This window comes from Camelus dromedarius, chromosome 1 (genome assembly GCF_036321535.1).
Source record: "Camelus dromedarius isolate mCamDro1 chromosome 1, mCamDro1.pat, whole genome shotgun sequence".
NCBI lineage: Eukaryota > Metazoa > Chordata > Mammalia > Artiodactyla > Camelidae > Camelus > Camelus dromedarius.
The window spans coordinates 54,057,432-54,077,663 of record NC_087436.1 but is presented as its reverse complement, the minus strand read 5'-3'; the positions used below and the strand labels follow the sequence as shown (position 1 = coordinate 54,077,663).

The following is a 20,232-nucleotide window of genomic DNA, read 5'->3' as shown; positions in this document are numbered from 1 at the left end:
TGCAATCAATTAATATTAAAAACAGTAAATATCCACCATTTTTATTATTTTAAAGTTTGTTTATAATACAATTATTTGTTGAGAGCTTTAATACTAGAGGAAGGTTTTCATAAGAATAGAAAATACAACATGGTTTTACAATCTCAGATTCAAGGTTATTTTGTATAATAGTGAGGTTCAGTGTAATTTATATCTTCCTTTGTGTATTCAGGGACAAATATTTACTTAGTGAGATTTAGCACCTAAAGAATAATTAATATTAATAATATTAATGATATATTTTAGAATGAATGGTTGTTAAATTGTCTGATAAACACTATAGATAATTTCTCTGTTTAATAATTTATAACCCCAAAGGTTCAAAACTACAGTCAGTAAAGTGTTAATTTTGTTAACAGAAAATTGTTTTTTCTTAAAATTACAAGGTCATATCATATCAGCCTTTGAATTATGTCTTTAGCTTTAAATTTAGGTGTTCATTTTTTTCTGTTTTTATTACTTAACCCTGAAAATGTGAACTTGATTGCTTATTATTTTTCTTACTTTATCTTAATAGTGTTACATAAATGTAAATGTAATTCTACATGTAGGATTTTTAAAAATTATTTAAAAAATTTTTTTAAATTGAGGTACTGGGAATTCAACCCAGGACCTTTTGCATGCTAAGCATGTGCTCTACCACTGAGCTATTACCCACCTCTCTACATGTAGTTTTACATAATGTAGTTTTATATAGATTCCTCTTAGACATTTTTAATGTCATGTGAATTTTGGTATCTTAAGACTTAATGAAATATGAATATAAATAATTTTATAATTAAAAATTTTTTTTAATACTTGGCATTTAAAACCATTTTAAAGGTTTCTAACATTTCACTTAGAGGGAAAAAAAGAAACACATAGAAAAGTAGGTAACTGAATTAAGTTCTCCTTTTGGAGGTTTTATTTAATATGAATCTTAACCCACATTAACTTATAGTTTATTATGTGAAACTGGAAGAGATGTGGAACTGGAAGAGAAACTGTGGGAATATGTTTTATCATTTTTCATTGTTAATCATTTATTATTTACTGCAATTTTCATTTTTTGAGTTATGGATGTATTTGAATATTAATAACCAACTGTAAAAGTTGTTGAAATAGTCATAACATTAAAGACAAAATTGAGACTAAAAGATTAACTCTTTGCTTCAAGTATTCAAAGTAAGGGAACTGGAAAAGTTCCCAAATTAAGAAACACTTTTTAGAAACACTAAGAAGGAGTTGAAGAAATTTATACTAGGTCAGAAATATATCTTCTTAACTGAATTTAAGATACTATGTTATTTTCTCTTTGCTACACAATGAGATCTTGATGAAGAATACTATGGCCAAAAGTATTATATGCTATATTTTTAACCATATGTAGTTCATGGTCATTTTACTCCATTGTAACAGATCACAAGATAAATCATAGCAATATTTTTTTTGGATCTGACTCCTAAGGTGGCAAAAGAAATAAAAGTAAAAATAAGTAAATGAGACCTAATTAAACTAAAAGCTTTTACACAGCAAAGGAAGCCATCAACAAAATGAAAAGACAACCTACAGAATGGGAAACAATAGTTGCATATGATATGACTGATAAGGGGTTAATAGCCAAAATATATAAACAACTCAATATCAAAAAGAAACAAAGAACCCGATTGAAAAATGGGCAGAAGACCTGAATAGACATATTTCCAAAGAAGATATACAGATAGCCAACAGGCATATGAAAAAATGCTCAACATCAGTGATCATCAGAGAAATGCAAATCAAAACCACCATGAGATATCATCTCATACCTGTCAAAATGACTGTTACCAAAAAGTCTACAGATAGCAAATGTTGGCTATGATGTAGAGAAAAGGGAACCCTAGTACACTGTTGTGGGATTGTAAATTGGTGCAGCTACTTTAGAAAACAGTATGTAGGTTCCTCAAAAAACCTAGAAACAAAACTACCATATTATCCAGCAATTCCCCTGCTGGGTATATATCCAGAGAAAACACTGGTTCCAAAAAGATACATGCACCCGAATATTCATAGCAGCATTATTTACAATAGCCAAGATATGGAAGAAGTTATATAAGTGCATTTTACCAGATGAATAGATAAAGAAGTGGTGTGTATACACACACACACACACACACACACACACACACACACACATACACACACACAATGGAATACTGCTCAGCCCTAAAAAAGAATGAAATTCTGCCATTTGCAGCAACATGGATGGACATAGAGAGTATTATGCTTAGTTAAGTAAGTCAGAGAGAGAGACAAATAGTCTATGTTATCACTTATATGTGGAATCTAAAAAAATAAAATGAATGAATGTAACAAAACAGACTCACAGATATAGAAAACAAACTAGTGGTTACCTGTGGAGAGAGGTAAGGGGTGGTCAATGAAGAAGAATATGAGATTAAGATATATAAACTATGGTGTATAAAATAAGCAACAAGGATATATTGTACAGCACAGGGAAATACAACCATTGTTTTGTAATAATTTTAAATGGAGTATAATGTATAAAAACATTGAGTCACTATGTTGTACACCTGAAGCTAACATAATATTATAAATAAAAAATACTTCAAAAATAAAGAGACCAATAAACAAATAAATAAATAAAAGCAAATACAACCTCTCTCCTCAAAAAAAAAAACACTATTAACTGAGAAAATGTGACTATTTCATGTTTTTAGTAAGATAGAGTTTAGTTGTAATTTTCTAGATAATATTCATCTAATGGGCAATAAAATATAGAGAATCTTTATTCTCTTAATTTTTTTTTTTACTAGAAGCTAGTAGTATTCAGTATTCAGTGCCTTCTATTGTCAGATACATTCACTTGGAAATTTGGGCTGTTTTACCACCAGTTTAAAAAAAAAAAACACATTGTGTGACTTCTTGAGATTGAAGAAAGCTAGCACATGTAGGTAGAGTCAAAGTAAGTTTTTTTCCCCTAACTCTAATTATACAGGGCTGTTGGAGCGGAGCTGTAGTGGAGAATACTGTGTGAAATTTCATGAGTTATTGTGCTGACAGAATTCCCTCTTGCTCCAGGGCATGTGGGGGGAAAGAGATTAGATAGTAAATCTTTTGTTCTAGTCAGGCTTCCACTGATTGGGTTAGGTTCACCCACATTATGGAGGGCAATCTGCTTTGCTCAGAGTGTATGGTTTTAAGTGTTAATCTTATCCAAAAACTCCCTTACAAAAACATCCAGAATAATGTTTGACCATATACCTGGGTACCATGGCACAGGTGAGTTGACTTATAAAAATAAACATCACAAGTGGACTATGTATTTTACTGTCATAACAAAATGAATTATGTGGCTTAATAGTTATGTGTTGTTATAACTGCTAGTGAGGAATGATGCCATTAATATTAGAGCTTTCCACATATGAATCTATAATTGATTTTACTGAGGTTGATTTTGTGACATACTTTTTCCTATTCATTGTGATAAACCCCAAAATGAGACTCCAGAAGGCCGAGTAGTGGCTTTTTAAAGAGACATCTGGATTTAAATTCTAGGTTTTAGCACACAGTGTTCTCTGAGGTGAGTTCATTCAGATGCTGGTAATTTTCTCTTCCCATATTTAAGTATTACACATCTTTTCTCTTCCTTGTACTAAAGGAGCAAACAGAATGTTTTCATTTGGCTCATAATAACATAGTTATGGATTGATCATCTCTTCTTTCTGATGTGTGCATGTGGGAGGGATAAGATAAAGGCAAGGTAATTTTCTAAAATGATTTCTGAAGGTTTAAAGAACATTTTTGCATGTGTTTGCTTTTGAAAAATGTAGTCTGAGACCTGATTAGCTTAATGCAAAGTGAAAAGTTTAGTCTCTGCGTGAGCTAGTGATTGGTAGTTCTACCAAAAATTTTCCATTCTTGATGAGAGAATTCTTAAAATATAAGAGTCTCCTTATAAGCTCAGTCCTCTTTTTCTGTTAAAAGTAATTATAACTTCTATAACATCAATAAATGTAGCTCAGCTGTTTCATCTTTAGTGTTCTATAACAGTTTATATGTCCCTCTAGTTGAACTTATTTTAGTGTATATTACTTATTTGTGTATGCCTTTTTTATTCAGTTATAAACTCCTTAAGGACAGGGCAGTTCTATTAAATGAGCATTACTTGGGTACCACTGTGCATTAGTTGGTACTTTGCCCTGGAGGGATCAGATAGACAAGTAACAGATAAGTTTTAATACAGTATAATACATTATATAATAGAGCTGATTACAAAGTGTTCAGAGAACTGGATTCAGTTTGTAGTTGTAAAAATCTTTTAAAGTGTCACAGAAGGACTGACATTTCTCCTGGGTTCTGATGGGTAAATAGGTGTTTCATAGTATATTCTCTTATTATTCTTCTTTTACCTGCCTTTTCTTCAAACCTTAGATAATACCAGCCTTTTCCAGTTCTCAATTCTGGTAGCCTTCAGCTGCTGGCCAAAAAAAAAAAAAATTCTCCTTTTCTACTTAGAACATGCTTTATTGGCCTTCAGAAATCAGCTAAATAATTACCTTGTTTATGGAAATTTCTGTAATCTTCACGGAGCTGTGTGTGTGCTTCCCATTAGACATGGTACGTAACCTCCATGGTGGTATCATCACACTGAATTGTGGTAATTTATTTACCGCTCTCTTTCTTACTAGACAGCTCTCTGAGGATATGATTTGTATCCTCTTTAGGCTTATATTCCCAATATAGTAGGGACTCAGTAAAAATACATTTTCCATGGATAATGTCATCTACTCCTAAGTGTTCAACTACCAAACAGGTTCTAACAACTTGGAAAAAACTACAGCATTGTGTGTGAAGAGTGGGGAAGAGGGGTGAATTTGATAAGCAGGATCAGGGAGTGCTGGATCTTGAAAATATGGTGTAGTTTACCCAGGTAATGTGAGGGCACAAGGATTATGGGAAGAACATCCCAAGCAGAGGAAGCAACATATACAATGTCACAGTGATGGGGAAAATCCTAGTTCAATCAGAAACTGAAGTTTGGTATAGCTGGCAAAAAGGGTACATGCAGGGAAGGGACAAGAGAGGATAACAGGAAAGGGAGTAAATTGTCAGGCTATGAAAGGAGTTTTATGCTATGTATCTTAGTCCATGTGAGCTGCTATAACAAAATATCCTAGACTGGATAGAATTTCTCACAGTTCTGGTAGCAGGAAAGTCGAAGACGAAGGCACTAGCAGATTCAGTATCTGGTGAGGGCCCACTTCTGGTTGTCTTTTCACTGGAACCTCACACTGTGAAAGAAGCAAGGCATCTCTCTGGGGTCTCTTTTTGTAAGTTCACAGTGGGATGGAGATGGATCTTTTATTGAAAATACTCCTTCACTGTGTTTTACTGTATTCTCATTCTCTTAGTTTGAAGTGAGGAAATCCATATTTACTATAGGGACAATGTTATCAATAATTACTTTGAACTTATAGTTGAACAATTCTAGTTATTTTTTTAATTGAAGTATAGTTAATTTACAGTGTTGTGTTAGTTTCTGATATACAGCAAAGTGATTCAGTTTTTTATGATACTTTTTTTTTTACATTCTTTTCCATTATAGTTTATTACAAGGTATTAAATGTAGTTTCCTGTGCTATCCATTAGGACCTTGTTGTTTATCTACTTTATATATAGTAGTTTTTAACTGTTAATCCCAGATTCCTAATTTATCTCCCCCCTTTGGTAACCATAAGTTTATTTTCTATGTCTATGAGTCTGTTTCTGTTTTGTAAATAAGTTCATTTATGTTACTTTTTTAGATTCCACATATAAGCAATATATTTGTCTTTGTCTGGCTTACTTCACTTAGTATGATAGTCTCTAGGTTCATCCGTGTTGCTGCAAATGGCATTATTCCATTCTTTTTTTATGGCTGAGTAGTATTCCATTGTGTGTATATATGCCACAACTTCTTTATTGAATCATTTACCAGTGGACATCTAGGTTGCTTCCGTGTCTTAGCTATTGTAAATATTGCTGCTGTGTACATTGGGGTGCATGTGTCTTTTTGAATTAGAGTTTCCTCCAGATATATGCCCAGGAAGGGGACTGCTGGATCATATGGTAGCTCTATTTTTAGTTTTTTAAGGAATCCCCATGCTGCTTTCCATAGTGGCTGCACCAATTTACATTTCCACCAACAGTGTAGGAGGGTTCCCTTTTCTCCACACCCTCTCCAGCATTTATTATTTGTGGACTTTTTAATGATGGTCGTTATGATCGGTTTGACATGATTCCTCATTGCAGTTTTGATTTGCATTTCTTTGATGATTAGTGATGTTGAGCATCTTTTCACATGCCTGTTGGCCATCTCTATGTCTTCTTTGGAAGAATGTCTATTTAGGCCTTCTGCCCATTTTTGGATTGGGTTGTTTGTTTTTTTGTTACTGAGTTCTGTGAGCTGTTTGTATATTTTGGAAATTAAGCCCTTGTTCATCACATTGTTTCCAAATGTTTTCCCCCATTCTGTAGGTTGTCTTTTCATTTTGTTTATGGTTTCCCTGTTGTGCAAAACCTTTTAAGTTTGATTAGGTTCCTTTTTTTTTTAATTTTACTTTTATGTCTATTGCCTTGGGAGATTGACCTAAGAAAACATTGCTATGTTTATGTCAGAGAATGTTTTGCCTATGTTCTCTTCTAGGAAGTTTATGGTGTCCTGTTTTATGTTTAAGTCTTTAATCCACTTTGAGTTTATTTTTGTGTATGGTGTGAGGGAGTGTTCTAACTGCATTGATTTACGTGTGGCTGTCCAGCTTTCTCGCCTCTACTTGTCTTTTCTCCATTACATGTTCTGGCCTCCTTTGTCAAAGATTAATTGACCAAGGATCTGTGGGTATATTTCTAGGCTCTCTATTCTCTTCCATTTATCCATATATCTGTTTTGGTGCCAAAACCACACTGGTTTGATTACTGTAGTTCTGTAGTATTGTCTGAAGTCTGGGAGGGTTATGCCTCCAGCTTTGTTCTTTTTCCTCAGTATTTCTGTGGCAGTTCTGGGTCTTTTGTGACTCCATATAAATTTTAGGATTCTTTGTTCTAGTTCTGTGAAAAATATCCTGGGTAATTTGATAGGTATCACATTAAATCTGTAGATTGCTTTGGGTAGCATGGCTCTTTTAATAATACTAATTTTTCCAATCCAAGAGCATGGGATATCTTTCCTTTTCTTTAAATCATCTTCAGTTTCCTTTATCAATATTTTGTAGTTCTCAGCATATAAATCTTTCACTTCCATGGTTAAAAATATTTTACTTTGTTTTTTGGATGTGATTTTAAAAGGGGTTGTTTTTTAACTTTCCCTTTCTGATATTTCATTGTCAATGTAAAGAAATGTGATAGATATCTGTATGTGAATCTTTTTTCTGCTATCTTGCTGAATTTATCAGTTCTAGTAGTTTTTGTGTGAAGTCTTTAGGGTTTTCTATATATAGTATCATTTCATCTGCGTATGATGACAATTTTACCTCTATCCTTCTAATTTGGATACCTTTTATTTCTTTTCCTTGTTTGATTGCTGTGGCTAGGACTTTCAGTACTGTGTTGAATAAAAGTGGTGAGAATGGGCATCCTTGTCTTGTTCCAGATTTTAGTGGGAAGGCTTTCAACTTTACACCATTGAGTATTATGTTGGCTCTGGGTTTCTCATAGTTTTTACTATGTTGAGATAATGTTTCCTGTATACCCACTTTGGTAAGAGTTTTTTATCATGAATGGATGTTGAATTTTACCACATGCTCTTTTGCAGCTGTTGAGATGAGCATGGGTTTCTGTCCTTTCTCTTGTTGATGTGATGTATTACATTGATTTGCATATGTTGAACCATCCTTGTGGCCCTGGAATCACTCCAACTTGATTATGGTGTATGATCTTTTTAATGTGTTGTTGGATTCGGTTTGCTGATATTTTATTGAGAACTTTTGCATCTATATTCATCAGAGATATTGGCCTGTAATTTTCTTTTTTTGGTAGTGTCTTTGTTTCGTATCAGGGTGATGGTGGCTTCATAGAATGACTTTGGGATTTGAACAATTTTAGTTATATATGTTTTTACCACAGTGATTAACACAATCCGTCCCAGTATTTATTTTCTCAGTCAGTATCTTTTATTTTTTAACCACACAACTCTTAATTTTTAGCAACTACTTTATGTGACCTAGTTAGTCATAATTTTAAAGAAAATAGTCAAACTAGCAGCTCTCCCTGCTTATTCAAGTGATGATTTCCAAACAGAAGACTTCTCTGACTCCCACAGCTTACATTATCCCTGGAATTGAAATGACTGCAAAACTGTCAAAATCATTTATTGTAATTTTATAGAATGACTCTCACAACTTAATCCTTTAGTAAGACCTGTTTCTGACGGTGAGTCATTTTGTAAATGGGTTTTTGTTCTTCCCTCTTTCTTTTCATGACTGTATATATCCTTTTCTTCTGTGCATCTTTTCCTTGTATTTGCTTAAAATCCTTATTGGGGAAAAAGTGAAAGAAAAAGTATTTTATAACTCCCCTTCATGTACTTCCATTTTCTTTTAGAAACAATAATTTCTTATTATTAGGCCCTTTAATCTACTTATATGCAGCATATTCCTCTTTTGTGTTTTAAATCTATTTTAAACCTGTTTCACTTTCTCTATACTCAGTTCCCTTTCTCTCCTTCAAATAACTGAGTCATTTTATCTCTCTCAAAATACTATACATTCCTTTCTCACTTACTTGTCTTATTTTAGTTCTTACTTCTGCAAAATATGTTAAATATACTTATAACATAATAACCTGGCAAGCCTGATCAAGGTATTGTTATCACAATGTATTTCATAAATAACAGTTGTGGTAGGAAGAGCACTGGACTGGGAATCAGAAGAACAAGGTTCCTGTTGCTTTTCCAATATAATCTTATATGGCCTTATTTGTAGTATGAGGAAAACATAACCAATCATGCCCACATCACATGGCCGTTCTAAAAATAAGTTTTTATGGTAGTCAGGTATCTTTAAAAGAGTGAGTGGCTTTCAGTCAGGTACCTTTAGATGAAGACACTATGCGTGGGAATTAGCTAAAGTGGTAGAGTGGGTGTGGCATTTCAGAGCAGGAACAAGTGCAGTAAGAAGGTATGAAATAAAATGATTAATTTGGATTACTACAAGTTAATTTAGTGTGGCTAGAGAGGAGGCTGTCATTGGAGGAGTATCAGGGGATATGGTTGGGATATATCATCGATGTTGCTTGACCGTTTAATTAAAAGTTATGGAGGATCATGTAAAGGTTTAAAGTAGGGGACTGACATAAAATTTCTATTTACAGAAGCTTATTCTGCCATCCAATGTGGTTGGCAGATGAGGGGTGGAAGCTGGAGTTAGACTCTTGAGAAGGCTGTTTTATCTAATAAAGTTCAGAACCGAGAACTGGAAGTAACATGAATGTAACAAGGAAAAGATAGATGTAAAAGATGCTAATCAGGTAGAGTCTATGGAACCTACATCCTGATTAATGTGAGTGGTAGAAAAGCATTTACTGACAGAGAAAAATTTATAATCCTTCTAGGGCTTCTGGCTTAGATGGGTTCCCTGCCATTCACTGCAATATAGACTAGAATGAAAGGAAAGGAAAGAGGCTGTGTTTGATTTGGGGAATGTTAAATTTGAGGCATTTATGGTGTATCCAACTGCACATACTTTGTTTTCAGTAGGGTAAAAGGAGGATTAGGGACGTGTCTCTGTGGTAGTAAATGAAGCCTTGGATTTGGATCAGATCTCCCAGGCACAGGACTAGGACTCTTATTATACTATTCTAAAAATCTACCCCTTGAGAAATAAATGGTTCCCCAGAGACAAGGATATACATAGCCCTCGAGTCATGTTCTTGGTCCTTACAGTCAATCCCAAATCTGAGTCTTATCTTCACAATCTGTTGTAAATATCCTTGGACGTATAATATAAAAATAGCAGTTCTTTATTGTTTTCATAACTCTGAGTAAACAATACTATCAATCTTATCCAAATACATTTTTAATTGAATAGAGTCACAGTAATAGCAATTATTGTTTTTGTTTTTCTAACTTGGAGTTTACTGTAAATTGGTAATCAAATGCTTTTCATTAATTTATCCTCATGAAGCCTATATGCTCGCATAAGTTGTAAATTCACCTTATTATAGTAGCATACCTGAAAAACCCCTCTTGTTGTTTTACAGTGAAGCCTATTATTTTAATGTATTTACCTGGCAGCATTTTTGGGAACTTGAGTCTTTCTCAAGCTGTATCTTAAATTATATGTGTTCCTTCCCATTCTACCTACTTCCTCCCTTGTACTGAGTTATTGGCCTTGAGAAATTCTTTGAGTTGTGCATTGTAGCCCAGCTCTTTGATTTACTCTTCTTTCAAGTTTCTCTGACTGGATTGCCCAGTTCTTTCTTCTTTCTGTCACTGGCAGTTTTATAACGAAGCTGCCTCCTTGCCATCGGGAGGTCAGGTGGAGTGTGGGCCAAGGACTGCCGAGACAGAATGAGTGCCTGCAGAACTGCAAGGGCTACTATCCTGGGTGGTGCCCACAGTTATTATTTTAGAGTAGCAGTTGCCCTTTATATGGGTTCTTCCAAATTCAAAGACTGCTAGCTGCCTGTAATTTTGTAGGCATACTTGAACATTTTTATGCCTGCACCTAAGTGTGAAGGGGGAGAAAGAACTTGAATTGATTCCTGGGTGTAGTTAAACATTTAAAGGGCTGTAGTTGAAAGGTCAGTACTAGTCTGGCTAAAGATAATGAGAAGTCTGCCTTTTTTTTTTTTTTTAGAACTCCTGATCACAGTGAATGATTTTTTTTTTTTTACAAGCAGTCATTCATTTAGACCTGCAAACACCAACCATTGACTACTACTAAATCTTAAAATCATTTCAAGATATCTGAGAACATATTTAGTTCACAGATAAGCATTTTGAGATGCAGTAGAATGTCAGTGTAGAAGGTATACATGAAATGAGGCTGAAACTTTGTAATTATTTATTGGATGGTGGTGTTTTAACGGTAAGCAGTGTTTGGTTCTTTGTTTTTATGCTAAATGAAAGAAAGTAATTCTCAGCTATTTAATTTAAATTCTAAACCTATATAGAAATCCGCTTGCTAGCAAGTACATAGAATTCCTTTTAGATTTTTCTAAATTGTAAACCAGATTTATGTGAAGAAGTAGATTATATTTTTTCCTTTTATTTTCTGACAATAGCATTAAAAAAAATAACTATTCCCAAATCTTGAGTCATTTATTACAACTATTCTCCTGATTACTTGGATTATAATCCGTGGAAACTCATCAGAGAGCAAGAGTTTTATATTGTTTTCTTTTTTTTCTTTGCCCCTGACATTCAGCTCTGATGTTAAGCCATTCTCTTAGTTATAGTTAAAATGAGACATGCATGGGTGATTTGCAGTTAACTGCTCGCCTCCACATACACAAATGCCTCAGCTTCACATCTAATCATGATTCATGCCTTATGCCAGATTCTTGCTGTCATCCCAGCACCAACAGATGGTGGGACAAGACCCCTGGGGTAGTCTGCCCCAGTGCTCTAAGGTTGTACATCTTTTGGCAGCAGTGGTCAGAAAAAAGATTTTTAACATGGCAAATTGAGTTCAGTTCTTTTTGGCTTCTTGCTAAAAATAAATAAATAAATAATAATTAATGGAAATTTGGTGTCAGATTCTCAGGTGGTACCTTAAAAACGTATTTTTTTTTTAACCCGAGAAGCAAAATAAAAGCAAAAAGGCACATTATATTTTATAAATGGGCTTACTGAACGAAAGGACAGCTGCTGTGTTTATATACCACTAGGTATACTTTACGTTTATAATAATCTGAATTGCGAGAAACTGGTGAGTAACAGCATACAAAAAGACAAGTTTTGTTTATGCTTAAGTAAGTTTTCTGTTCTAAAAATTAACACCAGTGTTACCAGCCAGGTGACACACATTGATTTGTTAGTGTAGTAGAATCTGAATTTGCTGTTTATGCTCTTGTGATTAGTATGATTGGTGACCTTTAGACAAGTTTGCTTCATCTTTCTGGGCTTCTGTTTCTTCACCTAATAAATAAGGTTGTTTTGAAGTATCTCCAAAACAGCCATTTTATTATAGTACATAAAATGTAAGAAACTGAAATATTATTAGCTGTAGTAAAGTGTACTAGGCTTATGGTAGGAAAAGGAAATGCATGGATGTTGTTTCAACACTGAATAATCTTCATACTGGATCTTTTGTACTAATGTCATAGGTAAACACGCAGGCACACACATAACTACAGTAATTGCGAATCAATGTTTTTAAGATAGTAAATCCCTGACATTTTTACAACTTTCAGTTTTTACAGATTTACAGTTTTAGACATAATTTTCTATTGCTTCAGCCATTCAGTTTTCCACATAATTTTCTATTGCTTCAGATATTCAACAGTTCTGATGATGATGTTAAGAGGATTATGGTTCTTTAACCCAAAATCCTGGGTAGTCAAGGGTTGCACAGAACATTGTGTTTTAACTTTTTTTTTTTAACAGAACCTATGATTAGTAATACATTTTACATTCAGTAAGCATACATGTAATTTGAACTGAAGTTTCACTCAGTGTTTTACCTTACTATGTGTGAAATTCTTTTCTGTTTCTTTGTTGTTACAAATATTGTTAATTCTATTTCTCTTTTTAAGAAATTGCTGGTCCTTGTTCCCCCGATTGACTTCAGAATTCTTAATGGATTGGAACCTGTAGTTTGAAAAACACTGAACTGAACAGTCAGCACTTACTATAAAGAAATAGTTTTTTTTTTTTTAGACTTTCTCAAATTATTCTATTAAAAATTGTTTTCTTACTCTCTATTGATCACAGCAGGTGCCATTTACTTAACAAGAAATCATTAGAGTTCTCTTACTGGTATATCTGCCAAAGGATGTAGAGGATATAGAGGAACAACACATAGAAACAAATTTAAGTGGAATGTTTTAATGAGCCTTATAACTCTCTATTTTTAAACACATGTCATTCCCCTTTATTGTTCAGAGTCAAATAGTAATTTTAAGTTTTATTTCCTTGAGCTTTTCTTTATTTCCATTATCATTCCAGGTGTTCCTGTTCTCTTTTATTTTAATAGGTCATACCTTTTACGTGAGGTGGATTGGTTTCATACCCAGGCTCTTTAGTTGTATTTTAACAAAGATGGTGAGGAAAGGGAAGAAGCAGGGGCCTCTTGAATTTCTTTATCACCATATAGATCTCTGAATACCATGGTCTTATTGCTGATTACTGTATCCCATTTTCATTAGTGGTGGTTTTGAGTAGGTTGTGTGAGAAACATAGTAGTCCTATGTAGTTGCATATTCTCCTGTATCACTCCATATAAAATGATATAAGGTGAATTTTTTGTTCATTTAATTGCTGTTATTTTTAATTGCTGTAGCATTATAGGAAATCATAGAATTTGTGTGTATATATATATAAATATATATAAATAAAATAATGTGCTGTTAGAGAATTCAGAAGTGAAGTAGAAAAAAGAGCATTCTTGATTTGAATAGATGGGGTTGGAAATAACATTGAAAAGTAAGTTTGTTATGCAAATGGTATATTCAGAAAGGGTTCCTTTATAATCTGTTCTAGATAGACAAATGATTGTATTAAAAGTGTTTTGTGTAAATGAAAACTCTGGATAAAAGCAGGTTATGGAACTGAAGTAATTTTATATAAATGTATACATTTTAATATGTAATGAACTAACTTTCACTATGGATGGTGAAAATTCTTTAAAAGTTTATTTTAGATGAAGTTAGTGTTAATGTTGAAGATTTTCACTGAAGATCTTTGTATGTATCTCTTTCAGATATGGAAACAAGTGAAAAAATCCAAGGAAGTGGAATACTTCAACTGTTCGCCAGTCTGTTGATTCCACAGTCTTCCTGCACAGCCAAAGTAGCTAACATCATAGCAGAAATAGCCAAAAATGGTGAGGTTTTCCTCAAGAACTTTTCTGCTGGGAACATCTTCAGTTTTACACCCTACTTGTCAGTATGTTTTATTAATTTATGTTTTAATTTTATAGATTAGAAATTTTTTATTTCTATTTCTCTTTTCTTTGACTTTTTTCATGTGATTGTTTAAAATGACTATAGTTACAGTCATACATTTTCCATTTGCTATTCCATTCCTTCCGAGTAGAGTTAAAGAACAGCACTGCTAGTCCCTGCTGTACCTCTATCATTTATTACTTTGATTATAGGATCTTGAGCTGCCACTGAGTCATTCATCTTCACTGTCACAGGAGAGCTTGTCTTTTTCAATGTATACGTTGGTTTGTGTTATACCCAGATAAACTCACTATTCTTTTTTTTTTTTTTTTTTAGTTTGGCCTATCCTTCTGATATTGGCACTTGACTGCAACAGTACAGTTGGAATATACTGTTCTCTGAACTCACCTTCCTGGGGAATATTTATTTATTAGGTTTCCATGTGAATATACTCTGGAAAAACAAGTGACAGCAAAGCTTAGATTATATAATATCTAATCCACCTGATTGTATGTGGCTTACATCCAGTGAGAGGAGATTTCTTTGGGAAAATTATATTGTAGCAGAAATATTTGTACATGATTTTAGTTCATTCAGTTCGAGAGAAACACTGACTTCTTAAAGCAGTTTTTAAGTTTAAGGGAAGGCCAGTACTATACCTCTATTTGTCAAAATTTGATATGATTTTTAGTCCTTTTATTTTAGTAAGTTGCATATATGTTATGTTATGTTATGTTATGTTATATTATATTATATTATATTATATTATATTATATTATATTATATTATTACACTTTAAAGAGAAGATACTTAAAAATTCTGGCTTCAGTTTTACACAGTTTTATACATTATGTAATCACTGTGGCAGTTGGCATTGTAAGTACCAATATCTGTTGTTTTTGGCCTAGTAAAACAACTTGTTCATACGTGTATTACCAAAAAGAACATTGGCGTGAAATTTTTTCATGTGTTTAGAGGTGCTCCAAATATCTTTCAGGTTCCATTGAGGTTCTATATTGGTAAATCATCTTTTGGTTGTTAGTGAAAACTGACCATCTGTTGTTTGTTTGTACATCTAAGCTATTGTAATTATAATCACTGTGCTGTTATTCAGATTCAGGCTGGTCATAAAAGTTCAGAGATTCCTAGTGGTCTGGGAGTATTTAGTGTACTTGAAGTAGATTTGACCTGCTCTGAATAGATAGAAATTCCCTTGGGACCACAAAGAACTGAAGCAGATCTAGTTTGAACAATGGAACCCCTCCAGGCATTGTTTGTTAACCTAGACCAACCACTATCTAAATCTTCTTAGGTGCAAAGCAGCTTGATTTTTTTAAATCAAGTAGCTTACTTTCAACCTCATTAGAACCACAGTATGGATTTCCAGAAATCGATTTTTATCTTAAAACCTATTTTCTTAAGAATGAACACACACACTATAACATAGATTCAGAAATTTTGAACAGATTCTTTTGAAGTAGATTGCTAGTCCTGTATGATCTTACTTAATATCAGTCCTTATAATACTTTGTCACAGTTTCATGATAATTCTGCTGTTTGAGATTGCTTCAAATAACATTCTAGTAGATGAGAGCTGTGTTCTAAAGACATAATTTGTAACCTTTATACATTTAATCAGAGGCTTGTTAAGGGCATATCACTAATCTCTACTCATTAAAATAAATGGGATATGTTTAAATGGTTATTTATTGCTTAATCACCACATTGGTTTTTTTTTTTTTTTATATGACTGGCTGAGAAAGTGGATTAGAGTCTCCTTTTTAAAATAAGTATCTTCAGAAATGTGACATGACCCAAGAGAATTAATTAGGCTTATATTTCTTCTTGTTAGAAATTTAACAATGGAAAAAGATTACGTGAACCAGAAAAAAAAAAAAGAAATTAGAAGTTGATGTGTTCATCGTCATGCTGCTCTGCACCTTATATAACAGTAGAGGAACGATATTAGCATATACTTGTTAGATTTGGATTAACTGTAAAACATAATTATGTTTAAATTTGCACGTACAAAAAAAATCCTCTAAAAATGAACAGATCTGTGTGCTGATGCTCAAAATTCCAGAGAATTAGTAAGAAATTTCATGAACAAGATGAATGTGGGAGCATAGCTATGACCATAAATTGCAGTAATTTGCAAGATTTTGATACCTTTAAATAAAGTAGTCCCCTATATAACAGATTTAAAACTGAGTTGAGGCAAAGGAAAAAATAAGACAGGAATTATCTAGAAATGTTTTGTCCTTTTCAGATTGTACTCTCAAGGTATCTCATAGTAGTAATAATAGTAATGATGAATTTCTAAGTAATAGCTAAATGCTATTATGTGTCTCCAGCATAGCAGGTGTTATATACATTATTTCAGATTCTCATAACAACTTCATATGAGATAGGGTTATTTTATACACATGAGAAATTTGATTGCATATCCTGCCAATCTTACACAACTAGTTGGTGATAAGCTGGGATTAAATCAGTTGTGTGATAATAGTTGGAATTTATACTTCATCTTGTTTTCTCTCCTTTCATTTCTCTTCAGTAAATGAGATTTTATGATAGCCTTGGAAAGTGTACCAATGGTCTGAGTGTATGGTTTGAAAGATTAGGCTGATAACTGAAGTTGAAAATGTGTAAAAGCAAACAAAACTTTACATCTTATTCTTCTAGTCTTCCTCCTAATTGTTGTTGTTGTAGTCATTACTGTTATTCTTATTCTTCTATTACTCCAAAATACTGATTTCCTGTCTTGGACCAGCAGTATCAGAATCACTAGGAACTTGTTAGATGCAAATTCTTGGACCCTCTCACCCATACGTACTGGAAATGGAACTCTAGGAGCTGGGTTCAGCCATTTAGTTTAACAAGTCCTCCAGGTGATTCGGATGCCTATAAAGCTTGAGAACCAAACTCAGTCTAACGTAATATGGAATTAGTGGGCTGGATCAATATCATGCTTTTCCCTCCCTATCTGTACTTAATCATACTGCAAAAGTGTTTATCAGACTTTTCCACTTGAATGCTCTTAACAACAAAAGAAAGTATATACAGAGGATGGACTAGTGAGGGCACCACCAAAAACATAAAATCTCCTGTTTTGTTGTATAAGTTTATTTTAACTTTACCCTCTGCTCCATAGCAAGTATATGTTTATTTCAGTATAAAACATGTGTATACCTAGAAAAATCACTGAGTAAAATTGATAGTCAAAAAAATGCACCATGTTGTCAGGTTGCTTAAATATACATTGCCACTTTAGTGTTGGAAATTAACCTCATTTTGTAAGAATCTATTACAGTTATCAGTATTACCGTTTTTCAAAGGCAATACAAAGTATGAATGAGAAATGTGAAGTCAACAACCCACATATAAAAGTCACTCATTCTTTTATATTCATGCCTCATAGTTTTTTCTTGTTCTTCTAAAGAAAAATGTAAAAAGCTAAGAATTAATTATAGAAAAGTATTAGAGAAAATTTGAAACTCAATGTATATTACTGTTTAGCCTAACAAACATTAAGGTAGAATCTAGCACTGTGTTTTTATTTGGCTTACAGAGTTTAAAAAGTTTTAATAAAAGACTCATTTCCTTCAGGTAGTTAAAAATGGGAAAGTACATAAAATCAGTTTTTAAATATTTGAGAAGTAGATATATAAAAAGATTTTATGAATCTCAGTCTATATAAAAAGAAAACACTTTTTGTGGTTTTCATCATAGCTTACACTTTATGAAAATGCTAAATGAATGTATACTTCAAGTAAGTTTAGGAAAGTAAAAGTAAAAAATAAAAGAATTACTACTAGATTTAGAAAGAATAGAAATAATCAAATAAGAAGCATTTATTTATTGCTACAATCAAATTAAAAAACTTACTCTTACATATAAGTCAACTTTATATTACTAAGTCTGGGTTGCTATTGAGGTATTGAATGTTTTCACTGAAGTCCACACATTATCCAGAAAACAAATAGATTTTATCTCGTGCAGACATGCATATACACATACAGCTACTTTATGTTTCTGCCTTCTATTACCTAATGGCTTCCACTGACTTTGGTTTCTATTCACTTTCATTCTGTATGTATCTTTGTTTTAACCCCTCTCTGACTGTCCTTCCCTCCACCTCCCAAGAACTTTTCAGTTGTCTGTCTGAATTTAAAATTGCTGAGCGAGAACCTGATTTTTTTTTTTTTTTTTTTTTTTTTTAGTTCATTATCATGTTTAGCCTGATCTTTCAAACTAGACCATCTGATAGACTGTTGGCCAGCCTGTATACAGGCTGGACTTGAGTCAGAGTCTAGCCGGCTGTAATCGGGTAATAGATTCATGTGGTGTGAACTAGAGGTATGTGTACTGGAAGCCCCTTTGAACGAGGATGACTGTTACAGTTGTTCTCCAGTATTATACTATATATTACTTTAAACATATCCTGATAAATTTTGGGTATATTTTTACATATATTCCTCTAAAGTGTGTAACTCCATGTCTTTAAAACTAGCTAAGGAGGATTGTACTCCTCAGTTAAAAAGCAAATTGGCTGAAAAGCAAAAGGTTTTAGAAGGGGTTTACTTTCCCCAGGGACTGGCAGTGTTGCTTTTACATTGACTGAAAGCTGAGGAATATGCTAGTTTTGTTTTACTTTTGTATTTTAAAAAAAACCACGACATAATTGGCATATAACATTGTGCATGTTTAAGATGTTCTTTATATGCTTTTGAATAAAAAAACATTCAAAACATTTTTATTTGATTCTACAGTTTTCCTATAATTACTTACCCTTTATCATTTCAAGAATACATGAAGCTATTGATTGTAGCATCAAAAGCTTGAAAGATAAATTGGTGTCATATAGACAATTAGAACATAAAAAGCGAAGAAAAATAGTAATTCATTAATGTCGCCATTGCCTGAAGAACAGCAAGAAGAAAACGAACATACAAAGCAATAAGATGTAATAGCAGATTCCATTTTTGGAAGAAGAGTGCAACAGACTATTCCTAAATTTCTTACTTTAGTAGTCATTGAAATGATCCCACTGTTGGAAACTAAGTTTAGGGACAGGTGGAAAGGGTAATGAATATGTCTTTGATTTCATTAATTTAAGTTGGTGACAGTTAATTTAAGATTTGAAATCTATAAAGATTCTCAAGTAACCATTCATTTAAGAGGTAGACAAGTAGATTAATGTGTCATCTCCTGTGGATGGTCATTGAACTCATGGAAGTATGTAACATAATTTGTTTTCCTAATAGGTGATGGGATACCTCATGCTACTGAGTTAAAAAATGAATAAATAAATAAACTTAAAGGTTAGCTTTAAAAGTAGGAAGTACTCTTAGTCTTGGAAGTTTGAATTATAGAGGATTTTCAGTAATATAGTGGTAAGTAAGAGAGATGATAGGAATGCAGTCTTTTATTTAGGTAGAGAGGAATACCTCTATGACTTATAGCTATACTGGGGAAAAGAAGTTGTTTCAGAGGTTAACAGCTCACATAACAACCCTGTAGGATATGCTCTAAAAATTTGAAAGTGAAGAAGAGAGAGGGAGGATTGCTTATGAGGCCACTTGTGAAACAGAATGAGAAGTGGAACCCTCCCCCATTAAAAGTGAGAATGAAAAGATAGTGATTTTTAAGTAAGATGGCTTCTAGGCTGAGAAATTAGATCTTTGTTAATAAGAGACCAGAACATCCTTACAGTAAGTCATGAACTCCAAAATGATAATTCTAATGTTGGCTATTGAAGAATTTTCATCAATTAGATACCTTCGTTATCCTTAGATTTTGTAGTAGTCTCTTATGAGACACTGTAAAAAAGTTTGTCTAAGCATGACTGTAATGGAATCATTGGGAATCAATAAACTGAGAGTGGTTTACTATAAAGCTAAGGAGAAAAAATGGGTTTGAAGTATAAGAAAGCGTAGCATTTGATTTGGTGCTTTAGACTCGTGAATGCGTGGTTGCAGCAGCTGATGTGAGTGATGCATAACATGAATTTTAATAAAGAGTAGGAATGAAGATAAGGAATAGATAGTTCCACTAGTCTTACCAATTGAAAAGGACATATTCTTAATCATTAACTAGAACCATTTAAAATGTTTTGTATTTTGGCTC

At 33.1% G+C, this 20,232-nt stretch overlaps 1 protein-coding gene across 9 annotated transcripts in view; it reads left to right on the top strand.

Annotated features, from left to right (window-relative positions):
• RAP1GDS1 (Rap1 GTPase-GDP dissociation stimulator 1) overlaps positions 1 to 20,232 on the top strand; it is a 129,444-nt gene that overhangs the window by 32,034 nt on the left and 77,178 nt on the right. For 7 of the 9 annotated variants that reach the window (XM_064484681.1, XM_064484673.1, XM_064484670.1 and 4 more), the window contains exon 3: positions 13,920 to 14,042. In XM_064484681.1, coding sequence (XP_064340751.1) covers positions 13,920 to 14,042 — 123 coding nt within the window. Of the gene's footprint in view, positions 1 to 13,919; positions 14,105 to 20,232 lie in introns of those variants that run through there. The other 2 variants (XM_064484682.1, XM_064484684.1) reach the window with 2 other exon arrangements.